The following is a 25127-nucleotide window of genomic DNA, read 5'->3' as shown; positions in this document are numbered from 1 at the left end:
CACCTGGTTGTAGAAAAGCTCTTTAAATTCGTTAGCATAGCTAGCTAACCAGATGCTAATAACAACAGATCGCCACTGTGCTTACAACTAAAGACACAGCCACGCAAACACTGCGGCATGTGTACGGCTCCTTATGGGTACTGCAATATTTAAAGAGCTGGAGCGGCGTTTCGGTGCTCTCCGTCAGCACTCTAGTATACACTCCTTTCAGACGAGTGTTGTGTTCAAGGAACCTGTCCTTGGCCAGGAAAAACAGGCACTCACTTATTTAATTATTTTGCGATCTAGATTTCTTCTTTTTTGAAGTGAGAAGTTGTCCTTCCGTCAGTCGGACGGACTCCCCCCCCCCCCAAAACCAAAAATCTTCGGTTCTCCATGAATTACACAAGTCACCCAAATCAGCGTTAAAAAAGCGGGTGGCGCCGAAAAGCGACTAATTTGCATCACTGTCTGTTGCCGTCGTTTGGACAACAAAAACAGAGTGAAACTCTCATTTCATAAACAATGTTTGAGTACAGATACCGTCCTGCAGAGAGCACACGACCCAACAGCACGTTTTTGGTCCAGCATCACTTTACAAAACGTTTGCATTAAGACACTAGGATTAGCTGGTTCATTGTAAAGGTCAGTCCACCTTAAATGAGCAGTGGGTGATCAGCAGGTGAAAGGCAGGACACGGGAACTTGCTCCTGAGGAGATGAAACGATTATCAAACAAGAAATAGTCGAGTCAAGGGGTCAAATAAATGAACATTTGTGATTATTAGTGAATCGGTTGCAGGTGGGTGAAATCAGGCTTAGGGAGTAACGTATTAAATGTAACGGCATTGGGTAATCAGGATACAAAATAGGCAAATGTATTCCCTTACAGTTAGAGAAGCAAAAACAATCAGAGAACAGGTACATTTATGTAAAACAGGACTCATGAACAGGATAGCAATGATACAAAACATTTAGAAATAAAGAACAAAACATCAAATCATCCTATATCTCTATATGGAAACTTGGAGCCCTTAATCCAAAATAAAATGGTTCATCAATAGTCAGTGGTTAACATATAAATCAGAACATCAGTATGACAAAAACAATAAACATATTCTCCACTTATGTTGATAAAGATGGAGTTCATTTAAGTCTTATATGAATGTTGTGCAACAATGTTAATCCAGTCAGACAGAATTGTCTCATATGTGAACTGTCTAAGACTTATTCATTATCCTCTCCATCAGCTTCTGTTTCCATGTGTGCTGCTGAGCTGCTGATTGGAGGCTCTGCCTCTCTGTTATCCTCAGTTTGAATTTCATTAAGCTGTGAGGACTGACGACCAACACACTTGTGTCTTTTGAAATCACTACGACATTGACATCTTTTGTCACAAACATTGCAGCTGTATATTTCCTCTCCTGTGTGGATTCTCATGTGTTCCTTTAAATGTATATTCTGTGAAAAAGCTTTCTTACAGACTGAGCAGCTGTGTGGTTTCTCTCCTGTGTGGACTCTCATGTGTGTCTTTAAATTTCTATTCCGTGAAAAAGCTTTCATACAGACTGAGCAGCTGTGTGGTTTCTCTCCTGTGTGGATTTTCATGTGGTCCTTTACATTTTCTCTCTGTGAAAAAGGTTTCTCACAGACTGAGCATCTGTATGGTTTCTCTCCTGTGTGGATTCTCATGTGTTTTTTTAAAGTTTCGCTCGAGGCAAAAGATTTGGTACAAACTGAGCAGCTAAAGGGTTTCTCTCCTGTGTGGACTCTCATGTGTCGCTGAACATTGCTTCTATATGTAAAATATTTTGAACACACAGAGCAGCCAAATAGTTTCTTTACAGCACTACGGCTTGAATCACTGACAGATTCTTGTCTATTTTTCAGTGAGGTTGAGTCTGACGCAGGTTCTCTGGTCTCCTTCCAATCAGCACTGTCCTCAGTGTCAGGTTCAGATGAGTCTCCAGAGTCAGGTTCAGAAGAGTCTCCAGTGTTGTCCTCAGTCTTTGGTTGTAAACTGCTTTCTGGAACTGAGTTCCTGGCAGGTTCTGGTCCTCGACAGTCATCTCCATCAGCTTCTGTTTCCATGTGTTCAGTTTGTCTTTGATGAGGCTGTGAGGACTGAGGTTTCTCTTTATCATCTTCACTCTTCACAGGGTCAGGAGTGAAAGTGGACTTGATGATATCAGCCTCCTCCAGCTCCTGAAGCTGCTCTCCCTCCTGATTGATCCTGAGTTCCTCCTGTTCTAGCTTAATGTATGGGGGGCACTCTGGGTCCTCCTGGTCCAGACTGGTGCTCCACTCCTGCTGGTCAGGGAGAAGCTCTTCTTTAACCACCACCAGCAGCTGTACGTCTGCAGGAAACAGGAAACAGGAAACACACAGTCAGAAAAAACTGTTAAGTGTTAGCATTTAAAAATCTAATCATCATTAAAACGGGAGACATTTTGTAGCCCTAATTCATGCATTGTATTTGGGATCGTTCACAGCTACACTACGCCTATAGAATGGTAATACTCTATTACAAATAAAAAATCCTGCATTTAAACCTTATTTAAAGTGGACCTATTATGCTATATTTGAAAAATATATTGTAGGGCCATACCTAACCATTGTAGCCATGCCTCATACCCCTCTATTCCAGCCCTGTTCCAAAAAGGCTGATTCTGCTTTAAATGGAACAGCTGCTGCTAGCCACGCCCCTTTGTAGCCATGCAGCTTTCCCCTGCTAAGAGAGTTTTCTACTGGGATTACATGCCATATTATGCTCCAAACCACTTCAAGCATTATTTCTGAAACAGTATGAAGCTCAAACGTTTCTGTCTCGCAGGGTTTACCGCAAGGACATTATGTGACACATATTCTCTCCAGTACAGCGTTAGCTCTGAGTGTTAGCGATGGGATATTACTCCCAAAACACGCAGCGCATTGTTTCTGATACAGCACATAGCTTGACATGTTCTTTACCACTAGAACAGTGCCATTATATATATATATATATATATATATATATACAAATATATATATATATATATATATATATATATACAACTTTACTCTAAGTACCTCCTGCAGACATCCTAAGTACCTCCTGCAGACACACAGCTGCGAGAGGGGATTCAGCTGCTAGCCGACTGTATACAAAGACGATAGGTTGGGACCAGGGTTTCCGTTAGCCGGTAATTACCGGTTTTTAGCTGGTCAAATTTTTAAAAAAACGGTAAATTCAAAACATGCCGGTCAAAATGTGCGGTAATAATTAGGGATGCTCCGATTGATTGGCCGCCGATCATTAACGGCTGATATTCACTCTTAATAGTTTGATCGGTGCTCTCTATAAAGGCCGATCAGGAGAGCTGGATCTGATCGATATGGACATAAACGTGAGTGAAGTATAACCGGACAAGAGAGAGGGATCAGAGATCCGATCAGCTGCTGAGTTTGAGGGAGACACACAGCTCTACATCAGTGGTTCTCAAATGGGGGTACGCGGACCCCTAGGCGTACGCTGGAGTACTGCAGGGGGTAAGTGAGATTTATTTTATGTTAATGAAAAAAAAAACATAATTAATGCATTTACACAAACTACTAATAGTAGATTAACTACTTTATTCAAAAGTTTAAAGTAATTCTGGATAATAAAATGGGAAAAGTAAACGGGGTGCTCTCTTTTCCTCTCCCTTTCCTGAAAGCCCGTCAGTCTCGTGCAGCTCGCTGAACCTGTAATAAGTGACCCGACAGTAAAGAATAAATATATTTATAACTAGTTTAGCTAGTTCCAGAGTAGATAAACTAGCTATGTGTGTTAGGTCTAACTCTTAGTGTATTTTGCTCGGCTCAACGATTCGTTATAGCGGCGGAGCTGTGACGGATCAGAGCTGCGTGTTCTCCGTCAGCAGCAGCTGATCTGATCTCTGATCTCTCTCTCCCGTCCGGTTATACTTCTTTCGCCTTTATGTCCAAATCTATCGGATCTAGCTAGTTCTAGTTAATTATATGACTGCCTGCTTTTCAAAAAGGACCTAAACAATAAGCGTTGCTTGACAACGGCGTGTGGCCGCAAAGTATAGCGCAGCATTATGCATGTGTTTATATGAAGGGTCAAAATCCCATGCTCATAAAATTCTCATATATTTTTTTCTTTTCATTCCCCACGCCCCAAAAATAAATAAATATAAAAATATACCAATTTTAGGAAAAGTAACGAAGTTTGAGCAGTGTGGATTTTATATGAACAGAGTTACACATATTTCAAAACGCGAAGTGTAATAACTGCAGTTTGCCTCGCTGTCAGAATGACAAAGATCCTCAGTGAAGCTCAAGCCCATGTTTCACTACATTGTAAGTACAATTAATTAAAAAGTTCAGTTCAATGCAGCTAATGTCTTCTTAGTGTTATTGCATGAAGTTAAAATTGGTTTTCCATGAATTTAGTGATGGATTGTAAACATTTGAAATGTAGCATTTAAGTGTTTCTCAGTTACAATGTTGTTGTTTTAATAAATCAAACACTGATGGTGCAGCGCTGTACTGTACCTCTTTATATAGGCTTTTTTTCCTTAACAAATTGTTTTTGCGCTGATAGGGGGTACATGACTGAAAAAAGTTTGAGACACACAGCTCTACAGGATCACCTGAAGCCTGACTGCCTCTGACTCCCAAAATCGGGTTGGTGTGTCAGGGGCTTTAGACTGCTGCAGTGCTCACATGAACCAAAACAGAAAATAAGTGATGGGGACTAGTGTTGCACGGTGCACAGATACTAGAAAGGTATCACTATACCCTGCCGCTAAAAACGTTACGATTCCTCCATTTAATTAGTATCGGTAATTTAACCTGTTAAGAATTACATTGTTTTAATAAGAGCAGTATTTCCTGATTGTGTTCAGCGCTCTGCCTCCACTCCCTGCAGCCGATGTCAGCTCCTCTAAGCTCCTTGTTTGAGATGATGCTGCTATTTTAGTTCATATGTATTCTTGTGTTAAACTTTCCTGTTGGCTCCCAGACCGTAGACGATGAAAACAAGGGATGACTCTCTGCAGTCTACCAGGGCCGAAGCAACACACTTCGGGTTTAATAATCCACTTTTCAATAAGGCAGACAGGTGAGCTCTTCTTTGGGAGCCCGTTGCACTTATTAAGGTCTTTGTTACAGATCTAACTTTGAAGACACTCGACAGACCTATTTTGCTGCTAGTTCGTTCACTTCAAAACACTCTCACTCGCGCCACCCCACCCCCCCCTCTCTCTCTCTTAAAGGGATAGCGATCTGACCCTAATATCATAACTCTTGTCATTTGACCTTGAATGCCATTGCTTTAAATTTATTTTATTTATTGTTCTCATTGTTCAAAAGTTTGTGTTATGACTAATGCTGTCAAAATTATCGCGTTAACGGCGGTAATTCATTTTTTGAATTAATTGCGTTAAAATATTTAACGCATGCGCAGAATGGCCCACCCCATACATCCCACCAGTGGCAGCGCCAGGGTATGGCTGGGGTAGGCTACAGCCATACCAAGAAATGGCTTAGCCCCACCATGAACAATGATGTTAAAGTAAGCTAAATAAAGTCTGCCAACTCGCGGAGTAAATTGCACCGACAGCAGTTAGTAAGATTGATTTCAGCCAGTTGTCTGGAAATACCGAAGACTAGAAACGGTTTTGAAAACTTTTGTCACGTAGTGATCGTCTTCTCAATAGAACATCTTTGATAATGTCTTCTGACCAATCAGAATCAAGATAACGGCGTGGTGTTGTTGCAGGAAGTGCCGATGGAGAATACTTTTGCTGTAGTACATCTCTATATACATCGATACAACATTACGTGTTGATAGAAGACGTAATGAAATAAGACCCCACGGTTTGATGATTGATAGGTGTGTGGGCTGTCTTTCATGTTGACACACAGAACAATGTTATAATAAACATACATACATATATACATACTGAATGTTAAACGGATATATCCGCCTTTTTTCATTTATCTTTACATTCCCACAACAATATACATAAAGAAATGGCATATTTTGGACATAGTTCGAATGGTTAATGGTTAATGGTTAGAATTAATTTTTAAGCTGTGATTAATCCGATTAAAATTGTTAATCGTTTGGCAGACCTAGTTATGACTGAAACATTTTTCCAGGTTTGAAATAAAGCACAATAACGACATTTAAGACTGTTTCTCCTTTTTTAAGAAAAGTATCGAACAAGTATGGAAATCTTAATTATTGACTCGGTATCGGTATCGAAACAAAAAATGTGGTATCGTGACAACACTAGTGGAGACAGAAACATGGAGAAAGGTACCAAACTCTTACATGGATATTTGTAATTAGTCCAGGCGGCAGAGTTGATAGAACCAGATTTATGTGTAACCACCATAAAGTTGAATTTCCTTATCACTGGACTCGGAGGCTAACTTGTTTTCTATAACAAACTAGATCAAACGTGAATGCCCTGGCAGTGGCAAATAGCTTTGGTTTTATATTTTATTACATTCATGTTTTTTGAGATTTACAAGAAATATTTGAAATGCTACTCTGTAAAGGGAATAGTTCTACTATTGTTCAAAAATAACCTTATTTGTTTAAAATAAAAGTGTGCAATACACTACTTTTAAATTCATTATTGAATGTTGTGCATAACAATGCAATTAATCACAGAAAATTATTTGATTAATCATGATTAAAATGTGTAATCGTTGCCCAGCACTAATAAATAGTCTTAAGTGTTACCAAAGAGTTTAAAGCAGGGGTGTCCAAACTTTTTTCACCGAGGGCCACATACAGAAAAATATACGCCACTCATAAAGGTGAGGTTTATCGTCTCATCAGTTAAGTTATAAGTTAGCAACATGTAGGTAAATTAGGCTCGATACATGATTATGCTTTAAGAAAAAAAACGCCTACATCACAGCTCTCTATAGGGTTTCATTTATCTTGTTGGCAGCTCATCCCTTAAAAACAGAAGTCTCAGAGTGATTATAATAAGATGACATAGGGTCTATTTCAAGCTTGTTATGTAAATAAGTTATTAGGCTTTTTTGTATCAACTAAGATTTGTTAGAAAATGTTATCAACATGAATTGACTGAATTTATTTTAAAAGTGGGCTTATTAACACATGAATACTACTGTGTAATATATGTGTACATATATATATATATATATATATTTAATTAGTACAATATAAGAAAAGCACCATTTTCATTTTTTGGGCCATATTTCATTATACTTTCAAGGGCCGATTCAAAATGGCCAGCGAGCCGCATTTGGCCCCCGGGCCGTAGTTTGGATACCCCTGGTTTAAAGTGTTAATTAAGAGTAAAGGGAACAGACCTGTTCTGTGTATCCGAAGCTGAGGCTGTAAAACAGCGTCCAGTAGTTTCTGGAGTCTCTCGTTCTCCTCTTTTGAACGAGACAGCTCCTCCTCGAGCTCTGCTATCGTTTTTTCAAACAGAGCAAATATCTCTTCAGCAGCAGCAGCAGTGAGTCGCTGCTTCTTCAACGACAGCAGCATTTGGACTCTACTCATGTTTACTAGATCACCTTTTCCTGCAAACTCCGTTAAACACACCGTTTCTCTCTCCATCAAACTCTCAATCTGACTAGTGTTGCTAACGTGTTTCCAGCTAGCATGCTAAGCTAGCTCCTATAGTCCGAGGTAAACGCTCCAGAAAAAAGAGCACAGAGTCCATTTGGAGGTTTATCCAGACACACAGATGATGGATCAGTACTGCTGGAGCTCACACACATAGTGATGTTACGTATTGCGCAGAGGCTTCGGAGCGTGTGTCGAGTAATCCCCGAAGTATTTTGTGAAGCATGTATCTAGGCTTGTATCGTTTTGGGCCAGTGACGTCATCGATGACAAACTAAAGCCAATCCCAAACCACTCCCTCGACCCTACCCCTCCGTGACGGAGTGAACTCCGTCTGTAGCCACAGCTCAACGAGGGTCCCTCCTGTCAGATGGAGGGAGTAAATACAGCAGCAAGCTTCGGGACGGCCTCCCCTCTCTCCGGCAGAAACAGGAAATGCCGTAACTGTATGTAAAAACGGTTTCAAATCAGCATCTCTTTGACAAAAAGTTTAAATTAATAACTCAAATAAAACTCCAAACATCTTTTATTGTGTTACTTTTTTGTAAAGCTCTTTTAGTTTTAAACCTGAATTTAGTTTTTGCAACAGTCTGTAAATATACGCAACTTTATAATAAAATGCACACATTTACCTTTTTCTAGACTAAACACAGGTACGATCCTAAGTTAAAAACATATGAGGTTATCATGAGGTTGTTAACATCGCAGTTTATCAGTGGATGTTTGCTGGAACTACTTGTAAACAGCTTGTTTCCTGACGGACACACACAGCGTTGAGACCGGTCAGGATAGAGACCGGTCTCAAGTCAGCACCGCTTGATAGCCCACTCCCCAATGGCGGTTCTAGACCAATTTGACTGGGGGGGCCACTGGGGGGCCAGTTATTTTTCTGAGGGGGGCACAATAAATGCAGGACGAAAAAGAGAACCAGACAGTATGAAGAAATTGCGCATAAGAAAACAATGCAATACAGTTATTGGTATTTGTTTCAGTACACTTATTTATTTCAGAGAGATCTTAGAGTTATTGCTGTTAGCTTCAGCTTAAGTTATATTGCAATGTTTGCACTAACACCATATTTATATAAAAATAAGGGCAATGAACAGTTACATCTCTACTTTACATAAGTGTGTCTGCACAATCTCAGTCAGCAACAAAATCCTGCGGTTTTTGGCAAACCGAGTACCAGAAAATATACATTTAAAAAAAACAAAAAAAAACTTTTCATTGTTAGGGGGGCCACAGGGGGGCCACAGGTCAGTGTTAGGGGGGCACTGCCCCCCCTAGAACCGCCCCTGCCACTCCCCCTCCACACTCGTTGCTTTGGAACAGCCCTCAATATGGCGGACCCTCCGCGTGAACGTGCAAACGGAGGGGTAGGGTGTAGGGTTAGGGTGTAGGGGGCGGTTTGGGAATGGGCCGCTGTTTGAGGGCTTGATAGCCCACTCCCCCTCCACACCGCTCCACACTCGTTGGTTTGGAACAGCCCTCAATATGGCGGACCCTCCGCGTGAACCAAGCCCCCAGGAAGTGTGCCGGAGTCTGATGAGAATATTCGTTGTGGCCAAACGGCGGTACTACACTTCCTTTAGGTTGCTGGGCCCGGAAACACTTTTTCTCATTGACTTACATGGGGAAAGAGTGGTCTGTAACTCGTTGGATAATTTGTTTTTAACTAAATAAACAACCCAGTATGAACAATTGTATAGTCCTTATTAAAAACATTCGTTCCTCAAATTGTAAAAATGTGCTAATAACGTTATTCTGAGAGTTATTTCCCTCGGCATTATGAACGCGCATCTAACCCACGGGACCGCGCTGCCCGGCACGTTCATGTTACGTGTTCAGTACTACATGAGTTTCTCTTTATCCATGGATGCACAATAACAACGGACCTTACTGCCATCCCACGGAGCTGTAATAATGGATATATTGCACATGTTTGCTGTAATTCATCATTTGTAAAATATTATACTACATGGGCTATATGATGTAAATCTTGTACCGTAAATGTTGTATTAAATAAAGTTAATATTACCGACGTTAGATTAACGTCCCTATAGCTTCTTATTGCACTAAGAAGCTTATTGCACTGTGTGTATATATATACAGTGCAATAATTATTTCATGCTATATGAAGCTCTGTTGCTTGGATTTCACTAGATCCTGTTACAACGTAATATAAGTAGGCCTACATAACGATTGATGTGTACATTAGCATCATTACTAGCTAGCCGCTAGCTGCTAACTGCCGCCTCGTTAATATCAAATCCATCATAACAGCAATTCATTACCATGCTGTCATGAACGCGCGGTGCTGTTACGTGTACGTAAATTGACGTGCTTGATGTGAACGAGCATTTTGGTTAAAGTTGCGCATGCGCTATGAGCGCACATACGGGTACTTCTCAGGCATGCTGGGTAATCTGAGACGTTTCGCTTTCTCAAAAGTAGGGCCATTTTATCATCATGCGCCAATGAGCAACTCTCATAGGAATGAATGAGGCCCCGCCTCCCACGCTGTATCCAGTTCTTATTATACATCCATGGCGTGAACACGCAAACGGAGGGGTAGGGTGTAGGGGGCGGTTTGGGAATGGGCCGAAGCCTCGCTGCCTGTCGATACCACGTGACTGCGAAGGAAGCGATTCAGAAGCGATCCAGATCGGTTGAACCCTGGTTGAACCCGGTTGAACCACGACGCTCATATTACCCATGGATGTATAATAAGAACGATATTACCCCTCCTGTACCCGGGCCCGGTGACACGATGGAGTTAAGAGAGCTCAGACCCTCACTTATAGAGGTCGGAACATGTCATAAGTATAAATGAATAAAAGCATAAATAAAAGTAGGAACAAAAACATGAATAAATAAATGAATAAATACAGGAATAAATATTGTCCAGTGTTTTCAGTCAGAATCAGTGAGTGTGCTGTGGCTCAGCTGGAAAGCAGTTGACTCACTCACAGGGTCCCTGGTTCAACGACTGAACAATACTTATTTTTTTTGGTTTATAAAAGCTACAGCTAAATTAGATAATGTAGTTAATAAATGTATTCTTTTATATGGTTTAGCCTTTCTCAGGCTACAACATGGTTAAGTTTATGAATATTATTAAGGAATACAAATCCCTCTTTGAAATGTTTACCAGCCTCTTTAGGCTTTTCAATCACAATCATTAAACTGGAATAAATACAATATTGTCAACATGAAAATATGATTTAATGTTCGTTGTGTAGAGTTATTCTAAGGCTTTACTCAATGGGAACTCGGTATGAGATAGAGCACACTGTTGAGATGTCCAATCTGCCTGTTTTACACACTTTGACAAACAGGGGGTTTGTGTTCAAATCATAGACTGTATATATAAATGGACGTAGGGTCCGTGACGTCACCCATAGGATTCTGCAGAGTTGCCGAGAAGCCCTTAGTAGGCGGAGTCGGCCACTAACGGCTCGACAGTGACGTCAGAGTTCAACTCCCGCCTGTTCCAGCCTGCTCCAAATAAGGGCAAAGAGGCGGAGCCGAGGCGGGACCTGCTGCCACCGAGCTGGAAGTTCCAGAGCTAGCTGAAGCTACCAAGCTAAGCTAACATGCTCCCCATCTGCACACTGCCGTGGCATTTTACGTTTCTAAGGTAAGCGGACATGAAACTATTCAGTAAAACTATAAATAATAATCTAAGTTATTGAGTTTTTAGCATAATACTTCAGAATCTTAAAACCCCTTAAAGTTTGTATGCAATTGTGCTAAATTCAACACTGGAATCAAGCAAATATTAATATGTTTGCATGACATTAGTTATTTATATTTTGATATCACTTAATTATATGTTTAATACATTTAAGTCAAGCTAAGGTACATGTGATTGTAGCTAGTTAGTGCTCTTACCTGTGAGGCCTCCTCCAAACAGCATAATAACCAGACTGTATCATTACAACTAAGTACCAGTTCTAGATCCTTGACTTTAGACCAAGCAGCAAACTCTGGGGAACAGCCGGGACGCCAATACGGAAGTGCCACACACTGCAGTTCATACATGGGCCGCTAGGGACTGGCTGCAGAAAGGAGCAATTTCCATAGACCCCCATGTTAAAATGCCAAACTTTACAGCAGAAAAAAACATGTTTCTACCCATGGATGCAATACATATTATTATCGATATAGTTAGATTCAACCTTCATGATTATGAATCTGTGAGTGAATTGTTTTCTAACACGACCCTTTTATTTATATTAGGTCTTAACGTTTTTGCATAAATTAGGGCGTGGTCACTTTGATGGACACGTAAGGCAAGGCAAGGCAAGGCAAGGCAAGGCAAGGCAAGGCAAGGCAAGGCAAGGCAAGGCAAGGCAAGGCAAGGCAAGGCAAGGCAAGGCAAGTTTATTTATATAGCACTTTCCAACACAAGGCAATTCAAAGTGCTTTACAAAAAATGAAAGAGATTAAGAAAATGGCATTTAAAATCAGTCATTAAAAAGAAAAGCTAATAAAATAAACATTAAAAGAAAAAATACATGGATAAAAGTTACAGTGCAGTCTAAGATATGAATAGCGTACATGCCTCACTGTCAACTAACAGCAACTTGTCCACTCTGCTAGGCTACAACCATAGAGGCTACAACGTTAGTTAGTCATAGTACTTAGTAGTACATAGTAGTAGTACATAGTACTTGACCCTTTAGCTTTAGCCGTGTTCGTGGTGATTGTGCCTTTTAGGGAATATTGTTACAAATACCAGACAATTAAAATGTCGTGCTGTGCGCTTGAATGTACTAACAGAACTTCCAAGAAGTCTAAAATGATAATATTATACATGTTAACCCCGTTCGCAGGTGTTTGTGTGCTTGGTAGCTTAGCTTGTTACTTATTAGCCAGCTAAGGACGTAACCCTTTATACATACATATACATTTTAGTTTGATTCAGCCTTGGGTAAGACTTTTATAGTCTATGGCTATGACGCCCATAATGCTAAACGGGAGAACATGTTAATAGGGGACCCAATTATCCCAGTGGTGGCCGCCGGAGCTAACGGAGCTGCAGGGGGCTAGCTCCAGCCGGCGTCCCGGAGCTAGCCCACTCCGTTAGGTCCGGGCGGTGGAGTCCGTCGTTATAACTGGAGACAAGGAATGCAGCGAAACGCAGACTTGGTTCGCCTGCTGTAGTATTAGCTAAATAAATTATGTTGAACAAGGCTTATTAAGCTGAACATCGCCACAATTGTTCTGCTATGTATCGGTACTTGTTTTCTTAACGTGTGAATGACAAGCATTAAGAATAACAAAATATAGCTAATTCTCTTGCAGATTGTCTCATTTGATTATGAATGTAACGTTTATATAGGGGAACTACACTGTAAGCAGTAACTTGGTATGCATGTATTTCATGTTAGCTTAGCTTCTTAGCCTGAGCTGGCTCTGTTTACTTCCAGTTCGGAGGCAGCAGGTCCCGCCTCGGCTCTGCCTCTTTGCCCTTATTTGGAGCAGGCGGGATTAGACTCTGACCTCACAGTCGAGCCGTTAGTGGCCGACTCCGCCTACTAAGGGCTTCACGGCAACTCTGCAGAATCCTATGGGTGACGTCACGGACACTACGTCCATTTATATATACAGTCTATGCTTTCGACAAACAATTCAAAAGACAAAATGTATTTAAAGAATCTTTATTTGAATGTGCCTCTTAACCTGAGATATTAGTTATACAGTAATAGTATTGACAATCTAAAAAAACTGAGCAACTCAACTTTATATTTCTTATTGTCTAAAGCATTTATTATTTTCATTTTCCCCCTCTCATATTCAGTGTGGACGGATTGAGACAGCGTGGTGTCCTGAGAGCTGCAGAGACTTCAGGGAGAAACCTCCGTGTGATGGACGTCCAGTCTGTAGGTTTGGAGAGGACTGAGGGTCTTTCCTCTGCCAGGAGGACCAGGCCTGATGGAGGAGCCCATGCTGGGCACAGCTGATACCAACTGCACAGGCCTAGTCTGTCACGTTATTTGACTAAATGTGTTTACTTATACGTTTAATAGGTTTACACCTTCTGTCCATATGTGCTTTTTATTTAAAACATTTGATTAACTTTTGGTTCACATTTCAGTAAATTGTATTTGTACACTCTAAAAACGAATTCAGGCGACCTTTCACCTTCACTTAATTAAATGCATGGTTGCAAGATAAAAATGTGAGTTAATTGATTAGATAAACATTTGAAGTTGCAAACATTAATGTATAAGTTGTAATAATGTTGGCAATTAAATCAACTTAATATTGTGTGTAATTTGAACTCTGATTTCTGCGTTAATTGACTTAAAACTAAATTCAAGTTGTAGTAAGTAATGCAATTGGCTTGATTACATTACATTACATTGCATTTGCATTGCTTTACATTTTTACATTGCGACTTACAATAAGTGCGTTCGACCAACAAAATACAAACTTGAAGAAAACAGAATCATATAAGTACATCAGGCTTCATAGAGCAAAAACATTTCAAGTGCTACTCAATGGGCTTTAGATAAGCCAGCCCTTTATTAGTATATAAGTGCTTTGTTAATAGTTCTATCGCTAAAAGTGGAGTCGAAAGAGATGAGTTTTCAGTCTGTGCCGGAAGGTGTGTAAGCTATCTGCTGTCCTGATGTCAATGGGGAGCTCATTCCACCATTTTGAAGCCAGGATAGCAAACCCACGTGTTTTTGCTGATGGGAACTTGGGTCCCCTTCGCAGCGAGGGTGCAGCGAGCCATTTGGTTGATGCAGAGCGGAGTGCACGTGCTGGGGGTGTACGGTTTAACAATGTCCTGGATGTAGGAAGGGCCAGATCCATTCGCAGCATGGTAAGCAAGTACCAGTGTCTTGAAGTGGATTCTAGCAGTTATCGGAAGCCAGTGAAGGCAGCGGAGGAGCGGCGTGGTGTGGGAGAATTTAGGAAGGTTGAAGACCAGGCGAGCCGCTGCATTCTGGATGAGCTGCAGAGGTCGGATGGCACATGCAGGTAGACCAGCCAGGAGGGAGTTGCAGTAGTCTAGGCGTGAGATGACGAGAGCCTGGACCAGAACCTGCGTCGCTTTCTGGGTCAGCTGGGGACGCATCCTCCTGATGTTGTAAAGCGTGTATCTGCAGCAGCGGGTTGTAGCAGCGATGTTTGCAGTAAGGACAGGTTGTTATCTAGGACCACACCCAGATTCCTTGCAGGCTGAGTCGGGGAAACAACAGAGGTGCCAATGTTGATTGATAGAGAGATGTCAGCTAGACAAGCAGAGATGCGTGCGACGACCTGGGTCTCTGAGCGGGGAAAGGACAGAATTAATTGGGTGTCGTCAGCGTAGCAGTGGTATGAAAAACCATGCGGGCTAATGACTGATCCGAGCGAGTTTGTGTACAAGGAGAAGAGGAGGGGACCAAGAACAGAGCCCTGAGGGACCCCTGTAGTTAATTGACAAGGGTCGGACTCGGACCCTCTTCAAGTAACCCTGTAGGTGCGGTCTTTGAGGTATGAGGTGAGGAGGGAAAGTGCAGAGCCTGAAACTCCAAGTTCTTGGAGAGTGCGAAGGAGGATCTGATGGTTCACCGTATCGAATGCAGCAGACAGGTCCAACAGGATGATGACAGAGGAGAGGGAGGCTGCTTTAGCAGTGTGCAATTCCTCAGTGACAGCAAGGAGGGCAGTTTCTGTGGAGTGACCTGCCTTGAAACCAGACTGGTGCGGATCCAGAAGGTTGTTCTGATGGAGATAGCAGGAGAGTTGTTTAAAGACAGCGCGTTCAAGTGTTTTAGACAGGAACAGGAGGAGAGAGACAGGCCTGTAGTTTATAACATCAGATGGGTTGAGAGTGGGTTTCTTTAGGAGAGGGTTTACTCTTGCCTCCTTGAGACTGTTTGGAAAGTGACCAGAAGTTAGAGAAGTGTTGATGAAATGGGTGAGAAACGGTAGAATATCAGGAGCGATAGTCTGAAGGAGGTTTGAAGGGATAGGGTCCAGAGGACAGGTGGTAGGGCGGGCAGAGGTAATGAGGGTAAGAACCTGGAAGGAGTGAAGTTAGGTAGCTTGAAGAGGGAAAAGCTCCATTTGGGAGAGAGCAGGAGACCAGTGCCACCTCCTCTGCCAGTGGGTCTGGGTGTATGGGAGAAGGAATATGCAGTGGAGAGAGCTGCTGGGGTGGATGTGTTGGATGGAGTAATCCACGTCTCAGTGAGAGCAAGGAAATCCAGAGACTGCAGGGAAGCGTAGCCAGAGATGAAGTCAGCCTTAGGAACAGCTGACTGGCAGTTCCACAGGCCCCCTGAAACTAGATGTTGGATCTCAGTGGAGCACGTGGGATAGACGAGAGCAGGCCCGTTATATCGATTACGAGATACACAGGGCCAGTGATAATTGCGAGAAGACACATAAACAGGAATGGAGAAAATACACATGATTATAGCCTGAGGGGTTAAACAACCAAATAAAATAAAACACCAGCGATACTTTAGCTCAATCAAAGTAGGATTTGCCTCCTCTTTGCCAACCTCGTGACTCCCGCAGGACTCCAATGTCTTTGTCAGTCTTAGAGACTCCCGCAGGACTCCAATGTCTTTGTCTGACGCTGAAGCTCCAGGAAAGTGCTACCTAAAATGGACACCTGATTGCTGAGTTCTCACAGCTGTGGGGCCACGTCCCTTTAATTAGGTAACTCTCTGCACCTGGTGGCCCTCAAAAGGAAATTTACACTGGCTCCCTCCTGAGTTGTTATTGTCTTTTCAGTGGCCCAATGGTTTTACAATTACATTAAACCCTAAGTTAGTGATGGCAAAATGAAGCTTTGAATGAAGCGTCGAACCACTTGGACAATTGTGTCGGAAATAGGTTCATTTCTCGAAGCTTCAGTTACAGCGACCTCTCCTGGCGAAGTGCAAGGCTGCAGTGGGTTTAACGTATCTTTGCCTTGAAAAATATTCGATGCACACACACACTAAGACTGAATATCATGTTCTATTTGCAATTAAAGATTGATAATTGTGTGTATTGGGTTATTGAGAAGAAACTAGAGAGTGCTAGACATGTTTTTGGGAGGTGAGGGCCTTTTATCAGTTATTAAAGTTGAAAAGCAATGATTAAAATACGTCCATTCCGGGCTTTGAACCAGCTGCGCGGAAGACAACGCCGCATTCGGGCCGCCGGCTCTATCCACTGGGCTATCTATTCCTTAAAATATTGAACTGTTTTTATATTACTCATAATTGTCTTTTTGTTCACAACTTCTCCACATTTCAAAGTGTTTCCCGAGCCAGAACGACCTATCTTACTTCCTGGCTTGCTCTATAATGATATCAAATGCAATAACAACAACAACTCAACAGCAACAACGCAAACTACGACAACAACCCACACATTGCGCATTGTTTAGAGCGGTCATAAAGTGTTGAAGCACTCAAGTTTGAAACTGTTTCAACCTGTCACCTGTCAGAATCGAGACGAGGCAGTGCATTGAATCGCGTGAATGGACCGCGAACCAGTCAAGTGATTCATTCAGGAAATGAAGCAGTTGCTGCTTCGGACGTCACATGTCACGTGATTTGAAGCAGTTGCTGCTTCGGACGTCATATGTTACGTGATTTGAAGCAAGCTTCGAAGCACTGCTTCTATGGAATAGGAAGTCCAGGGTTGAAGCTCCGTTCGAAGCTTCAGTGTCAAACTGCCATCACTACCCTAAGTTATAAAGTTATGAGTTTAACCCTTAATACAGTTACACCTACTCAATAAAGCTCTTAGTATTCTACAAATGTTTAAATCAAAGTTAACCCTAGCAGTCAGTTAGTTCAGTTTTAAGGTTTCAGTCAAATTACTTGTCCCAAGTTTCTGCCTGACAGATACTGTAGCGGTTTTGAGATTTAAAATCACAATTTCAGTCAGATCAACTACAGAGCATTGATACAGAGTACACACACTGAAACAGAGAAGTCTAAAAACAGAATGTTACTCACACAATTCTAGAAGTCTCCAGTTGCTTTCCTGTCAAAATCGAGTTGATAACTTAATTGTTCTACACCTTGAGTTAAAGATATCAAGTCCACTCCCACTTAACATGCCTGGACAAGTTCCGACAGTTAAGACAAATAGAAATATACAAAGGACATTTTAAGGTGAGTGTCATCTTTTGTCATTCAAATACAGTAGATAGCCTTGTAGTTGCACTGTATAAGCAAATTGCTGTTTGACCAAAATTAGCAGCCTTTGAACTGTGAATAGTTCTGTGAGAGGATACAAAGTAGTAGAGGCTACTGTGAGAGTAAAAATACTTGGGTTACTATTGTGATATCGCTTTTTATTAAAAATGAATCTCGGTGAAGCAGATCAAGGACATGCTTCTTGAGGTAGGATCGTTATTTAGAGTTGTCATTGAAATGCAAGTTGTTGGCAGTCACCCATTCAGAATATATTCATTTAGGTCATTTCTCTTTTTTTCCTTATTCAAAAATAGCACAATACAATTGAAGTACGCAGAGAACTATAGCCATCCGCTGCCTTGTCGTGTACCTTGGAGAAAAGGAAGAGGATCTTTTCAAGGAGTTTAGCGACGTAATTACAAATCTTGAAATAAAATAAAATCCATGGGCACAGTGTAAAAACACAGGACAAAAGCACTGCTCTCTGCCAGTTACATTTTGAAGCATATTGCACTTTTGGCCACACCCCAATCAATAATATCTTAGCAACGTTCAGCATGGATAGGTGTTGACAGCAATGGCATGGGAAAAGGATTGTGTAACATTTGAAAAGTGGCTTCTGCTCTTCACTTAACCAGTTCAAATATTGTATGGAACCTGCTAAAAATATGAGAAGGGACCACATTGCCATGATGACACACACATGCAGACTCAATAGGTGAAAACAATAGCAGCGTTGCTTTAGCAGCTGGTAATAATGGCTCTGAATTAGCTAAGAGTGACAGTTTAAAAAGTATGCAATTACCTAATTCATTATCTCTGATGCGCTAACCTATTATTTAATGTGCTTCAAAAGGACATGAATATCGCCTTCATCAGTGACCGGTCCACCCCAGGATCTGACCATACGATGGCAACCATGAATGAATGAGAAAGCATTCTGCGTTAAATGTGTTCATACTGTTTGAAATAATGACTGTCGGCAGTGTAAACATCTTTGTTACATCTTTTGTAAAATTGATGTGTGTGATCTGCAGATTGGTGGCCATTGAGAGTTTGTTTCTGTAGTTTTAAAAAAACTTTACAGATTTTAAATATTTGGCACTGGTTTTAAATATGCAAAGGCCTCTAACTTCATTGTGATGGCAGCATTTATTTGCTGTGTCCCCATGTCCCATGGTAATATGGCTAATGTGTTTATTTATTATTTGTGGGGCAATTTAAATTTGTGTTATTTATCTTTTTTTTCAAGATTGAAATGAAGCTCAGCGCAAGTTATTTCAGGAAGACTGAGTGTATATACATTCACTCCGCAGCTGCATATAATCAGCTCATCACAGGCGGTCTCTTTAACCTATTACATTTCACCTCATTCTCCAGTAGCCAATCAGCGTGCTGCAGCCAAACTATAAAATGGTTCTCCTCTCTCCTGCAGTCAGCTGTGATTTCATGTGTTCATGCACCTTATCATACTGTATGGCATGTGTCAATAAATGTTCAAACTAAATGAATTCTCTCCTGATTGAAACATCATGTGTTGAAATAAACAACTGCAGTTCAAAATAAAAAGTGAATTGCCTAATATTTTTGTTGTGGAATCAATTAATTTCTTTCTTTAAAGGCAAAAACATGAAAAAGTTAAGAAAAAAAACTATTGAATACAATATATTTGGAGCAACTTCATTTATAAGTTGTCAACTTAAAAAACGTGTGTTCACAATTATGGTAATTAAGTACATACAACTTAAAATTCCTTTTAAATCATACGGTAAAACTAGTCGGAACAACTTAATCTTTTGAGTAATCAACTTCAAAACTTGTGTTTATAATACCAATTATTAAGTAAGTGGTAATTAAAAACACCTCTGATTGTAGAGGAAAAGCCTTCTCCCCTAACTCAAATAACGTTGTTGCTTTAAGACAATTTCATTAGAAGTTGTCTTAACTCAATAAACATCGATGCAAACTGTTGCGTTGATTTTCTTTGTTGAGCCAAGGCATTTGTTTTTAGAGTGTATTTGCACTCCTTTTGTCCATTATTCTTACTGAAAATGTTAGATTACACATTCACATCTGACTGAAGATTGGCCCCATTTATTTGTGACGTTGCAAACTCTGCGGTACAAGGCACAAGTGATGTGAAGCTCATAAAGTGAGGCAAATAGAAATAATCAGCTGATGGAGTGTAGATGTGGAAATAGCTGCATTCGATCAGCTGACTGTGTTTTCACAATAAAAGTAGTTTCTTAGTGAATGTCCTGTACTGGTCTTAAAATCTCATAACATCAGCTTTTAATGTTCCTCTTGGATGTTCTTCTTGACCCTCAGAGAAGGAGAAAATGTCGTGTCTTTCAGGCATGTCCTTTCCTAACAAAAATGACAGGAAACATAAAACATATTATTGCAGAACAAGTGTGTTATTTATGAAAGTGGTGTGTTTGTGTGTTTAGGGGCTGTAGATATAATTATTTTGTAATTGTAATGTTTTTTTTTTATTTCAACAATGAGCTACAAAGACAATCAGATTATGAATGAACAGTATGAAGCTCATCAACATTGAAATATATGTTATTATCAAAATAATATTTAACTGTTATCAAAACGTAGTGCAACTGTAGAAGCTTGCTCTGTTGTCTCACTGAAAGAATCACTTTTACCACGTTTTTTACAGACAATATTGAGAGATAAATAGTAGCAGTTCTCACTATGTGTTAAATATCTTTGCCTTCAATACATTAAATTAGAAAGCTGACAAAACCATATTGCTAAATATCTAAAATGTAACTGTTTGCATGGGGAAAAAAACTCAACTTAACTGATGTGTAGGTGATCTAGTATTTAGTATTGTTTAATGGAATGTATATCAGTGTATTCAAGTCAATACTTCATTTATTTAAACCAATATCTTTCTTGATTCTTTGTACAGTATGAAAAAAAGAGTCTTTGTACCTGAGCTGAAGTTCACTGCTGTGAGGAGTCCAGTTCTGTCTCTCACTCTCTGGTCCAGCCTGTCTGCATCACCTGGACACCTTAAACAAACATATATATATATATATGTAAAGTACCATGTGTACAAACAATATAACTGATTATCTTCTGTTGAACATGTTGGATTGTGTATTGTCTGAGTCAGGGTCCTTTTTATTTTACTGTAACTTTGGAAGTTGTGTTACCAATGCTTACTGTTTATTTGATACCCATTTGGTAATGCAATTAATAAAAACAACAAGGTTTGGGTTCGTTCTCCAGATGACTGACGTTAACGTGTAAGCTCAATAATGAACTCCAGCTCAACCAACCATATTGTAATATCTAACTAATCATCTTGAAATATGACATTAATAATTGTAATATACACACATCTTATTGTGAGGTTGATTTCACATATACTACTTTGACGTTACCTTGTCTATATACTTGAGCATAGCCAATTTAAATTAACCTTAGCGATGCATACAGTTCTACCTACAAATTAAAATATCTCTCTAAGTTACAAGGATGACCTTATTTTATCAACCTCAAACAGAAGCCGTTTGTTCTACAGTATTATCCCACTTAACACTTGTCTATTTAGTTTTAACCTTTATATATACAGTCTATGATTTTAACTTGGAGGCTACGATTAGCATCGTTAGCACCGATGTAGCTATCACTCGCTTACACACTAAACCAAGCCTTAAAGAGCCTGTGACAGCATCCCAACAACTGTTGTGCAATGAAATATTGGGCTACTAGTAATCTCGAACCGTCAGTTTAAAAAAGAAAAAGCGATACCGTTCCGTTAAATATCAATAATTTCGAACATTGCGGGAAATTCCTTCGACTCATTTTGAAGTTTTGGGGGAAGCCGGAAGTGACGTCAATGCGGGAACGCTTCACTGTGCGGCGAGAGAGCCAAACACGGACAAAGTGTGTTGTCATGCGTAGAAATGGTGAATTACTGAGTTTAGGCACGTTAATAACGTTTTAATGAAGTTGACTACAGTATATTCATATTTGTCAGGGCTTTCATGTCAATTCGGCGAACATAAACATAAATGATCGTGGTGAAGATGATGATTACATTAGGATTACAAATCGGTAGTGAGAGCTACTGAATTTCCTCCCGTAGGATGTGATATAAAAACAAATCGATTATTTTTGTAGTTGTAAACTCAAGTGGATGAAACTACATTTATTAGTGCTTTCATGTCAATTCGGCGAACATATGATACATTAAATGATCGTGAGAATGATGATTAAAAATCGTTTGTTTGTGCCGGTCTGCATTTCCTGATGAGAAAACAAACCGATGCTTTTTGTAGTTGTAATACACCAACATGGATTAAAGTGTGTTTTTTTCACCACAATGTTGGGGAAATTAATGGATAAAATGCACGGATTATTATTATTATTATTCCCACTCCGATCGGGACACCAGGTCCACCGTTTCCCCGCAGCGAGGCTCCCCCGTTGACAGTTTACGTGTCCAGTGGAGAATTGGAACGGCACTTATCATGGCTGCCAGTGACGTACTTCCGGGTCATTTTACTCCGTCAGGAAGGTTCCTAAGCTAAATGGACTATTGGGCTGCTTCTCAGGTCGATTAAATGAAATCCTTGCTTCCCTCACTTGCGTCGTTTCCCTGCGTTTAGTCCCTCCCACCAGGGAAGCATGGAGGGACGCAAGGAAACCACGAGAAGCAGGGAAATGAGTTTTAAGAGCAATGGGACTTCCTTTCCTCCGGAGCGTCACGTGAAGCGACGTCCGTTTGTGATGACGCTGCACAGCTGTTCGTCTGGCAGCAGCCAGCTCTGTACCCGTTATTTTCACAAACACCCCCGCCTCTGTTAGTGCACATTTACTGACATAAACATTAGTATCATCTGTTGTAGATCCAAATACATGAAATAAAATAAGAAGTCATTCTCAAAAAAGATAAACGCCATTCTTAAAATGTATAAACGAACAATAGTTTGATTAATATTGATTAGAGTGCACAATAGAAATAAAATAATTGAGAGAAGAAAAAGAGATATGTTATCTATCAAAACCCAGTTAGATTAACATTCATTGGATTGCACACTTTGTTTGTTTGTTTGGATATGTAGCACATTAACATTTTAATAGCACTTAATGACTGACTGAATGGAAATGACAATAAATGAAAATGTGAAACGAAAAAAGCGATCATGAAAATGTTTCCAATAAATGAATAAAATGATTTTTGACCACTTTGTTGTTCAGATATATCACATATTTGTAACTAAATGAAACATGAATTGAAACAAAACACGGTATAAACTGAGGAGTGAGTCCCGTGAGGTTCATGTATTTTCTTCACTCCGCTGGGAAACTGCTCTCATGTCAAGAAGCATCAGATCAGTGCATGCACTGCCTCGTCCAATCAGTGAGCGATACACAGTAAGGGGGCGGGGCGAGTGTCTGAGGATTTCATCGGAGGATGGTCTGGTGGTTCCTCGGTTATCGCTCCTCCATGATCGCTCCTCGCTCCTCGATCCTCGGTCCTCCGGCAGAAATAAGAGCCATGGGACGGTACTCAAGATGGCGCGGGCAAATCAACTTCCGGTGAGACCGAGGAGCGAGGAAATGAAAATAGTCGACCTGAGAAGCAGCCTTGGAATGCAACCCTCGACTCCTCGGTCTTCCGGTAGTGACCCGGAAATGAATTTCAGCGCGCCATGTTGAAGGACATCTCATTTCTCTAAATGCACTTCGAGGACCGAGGATCGAGCGTCGAGGAGTCTCTCCGGAGGAGCTATAACCGAGGATACACTGATGGGTCCTCCACGGTCCTCCACGGCTCCTTCGTGGATGCATTTCCGGGAACAGAGATGTTTCAAAGCGTCGTGACGCACGGCCCGACTTATCTCAGCCAATGATAGCTCTGCATGCATCCCCTGGATATGATTTTATTAACTGCTTTCATCGCAACGCGATGTTTACAGTGAGAACAGCTGTGAGGTCCATGCAGAAAGCAGAGCAGTGTGTATAATATATATCACTCAGTATAACAGGCCTACTCTCTTTATTTGCTTTAGTTTAGTAGATATCTACAAACAAAGAGTCGAAAAAACCATTTAGTGCTTCACATAATAAAATACACAACGGCTGTAGCCTGTTTTAGTAACTGTATGTGCGTGTGTGTGGTGTAGGTGTGTGTGGTACAGCGTGTGCAGCGGACGGACAGGGCTCAGTTGGTTTGGTGTCCTCTGCTTACTTTTAATACTTGTAAATAAAACTTTTGGCCCGTAATTTATTGTCGTCATTGTAGCGACCAGAGAGGGGGGGGGGGGGGGGGGGGGGGGGGGGGAATCCAGTCTCTGATAGTGTTACGTTATTATGAGAGTGCTCTGTTTGATTCTGAAATTGTGTCCGCATCTGTAGCCTGTTATTGTCTCATTATACCGCACTGTGAATGAATCAAAGTAAATATATAAGTCATCATGAACACATCTGTCCATCAGACAGAGGGCTGCTGTGCCTCCTGTCATCATTAATGGACGTCTCTTTAAAGTGACCGCTCAGAGGAGAGGAGTTCTCATTTCTCTAACCGCCTGCTGCTTCCCCTCCTCTCTCATCGGTTCCCCTCCTCGGCTCCTCCGCTCGCATCTCCTGTGGGCGGGACTAAGTATCGAGGATAGGAGTCGAGGAGGGGAGTTAGAGAAGTTGATCGAAGTGGAGAAAATCGATATATAAGAAGGTAAGTTTTGTTTTGATACAATGAGCGTCATATTTACCCAGCTAGCGTTAGCTTGTTTGGTAAAAGAGCGTGCAAGTCAAGAGACAGCATTGTGCACCTAACTCTTGACATCATATAATAGATATGGTGCAGAGTGGAGTTGGTTTATTGTGCCCCAATGTAAATCCTAATGTGAGAGTTAAAGGACGGTCAACAATATAATGTACCTTGGTCTGTTTGGATTTATCGTGGCATTTATTCTTAATTAAAGTGAATTTATTTTATTTCAGTCAGTCATTTGTGTGTATGCAGGTGTGGGACATTCCAAATGTTCACAAAGTGAGCACTCCAAGAATGGACAACAGTTTGCCTGGGTAAAATAAAACATTGTCAACATATTATTTTGTGCCACAAGAAGCAGAATGTTGTAACAGTACAGTAGTTTGAATATATTTGTTGTTTACCTTTATCACACCTCTCAGGCACCCACAACCAGCGTCTGATCAGGTAAGACTAATTAAAAATGTAATTATATGTAGCTTTGAATTTGTGAACATGAAATCAATAAATACCTTTGTGTGCTAATGACACTGTAATTAGATCAACTGCACTTATTTCCTGGGTAAAAATAGGATGGAGCACCAACCCCATTCCAGAAAGAGGTCCAATCTGCCCCGGGTCAGAACAACTTCTAAACAATGTTGACAGTTGCA

The 25127-nt window shown here is 40.8% G+C and overlaps 1 protein-coding gene across 1 annotated transcript; it reads right to left on the bottom strand.

Moving 5' to 3' along the window:
• Positions 1-888: 888 nt before the first annotated feature.
• Positions 889-7598, bottom strand: LOC117536899 (zinc finger protein 835-like). Its single transcript, XM_034201992.1, has 2 exons — positions 7323-7598; positions 889-2335 (listed from the first exon to the last, which is right to left on the bottom strand). Exons 1-2 carry the CDS (start codon positions 7573-7575, stop codon positions 1206-1208), a joined length of 1383 nt encoding a protein of 460 aa, XP_034057883.1. The 5' UTR covers positions 7576-7598; the 3' UTR covers positions 889-1205.
• Positions 7599-25127: the final 17529 nt, after the last annotated feature.

This window comes from Gymnodraco acuticeps, unplaced genomic scaffold (genome assembly GCF_902827175.1).
Source record: "Gymnodraco acuticeps unplaced genomic scaffold, fGymAcu1.1, whole genome shotgun sequence".
NCBI classification, from domain to species: Eukaryota; Metazoa; Chordata; class Actinopteri; order Perciformes; family Bathydraconidae; genus Gymnodraco; species Gymnodraco acuticeps.
This window is presented reverse-complemented; position numbering and strand designations above follow the sequence as displayed.

Coding starts and splice junctions, on each gene's coding strand:
- LOC117536899 (XM_034201992.1), bottom strand. CDS start 7,575: ATGGAGAGAGAAACGGTGTGTTTAACGGAGTTTGCAGGAAAAGGTGAT. Junction 2,336..7,322: donor GCTTCGGATACACAGAACAG/GTCTGTTCCCTT, acceptor TGTTTCCTGCAG/ACGTACAGCTGCTGGTGGTG.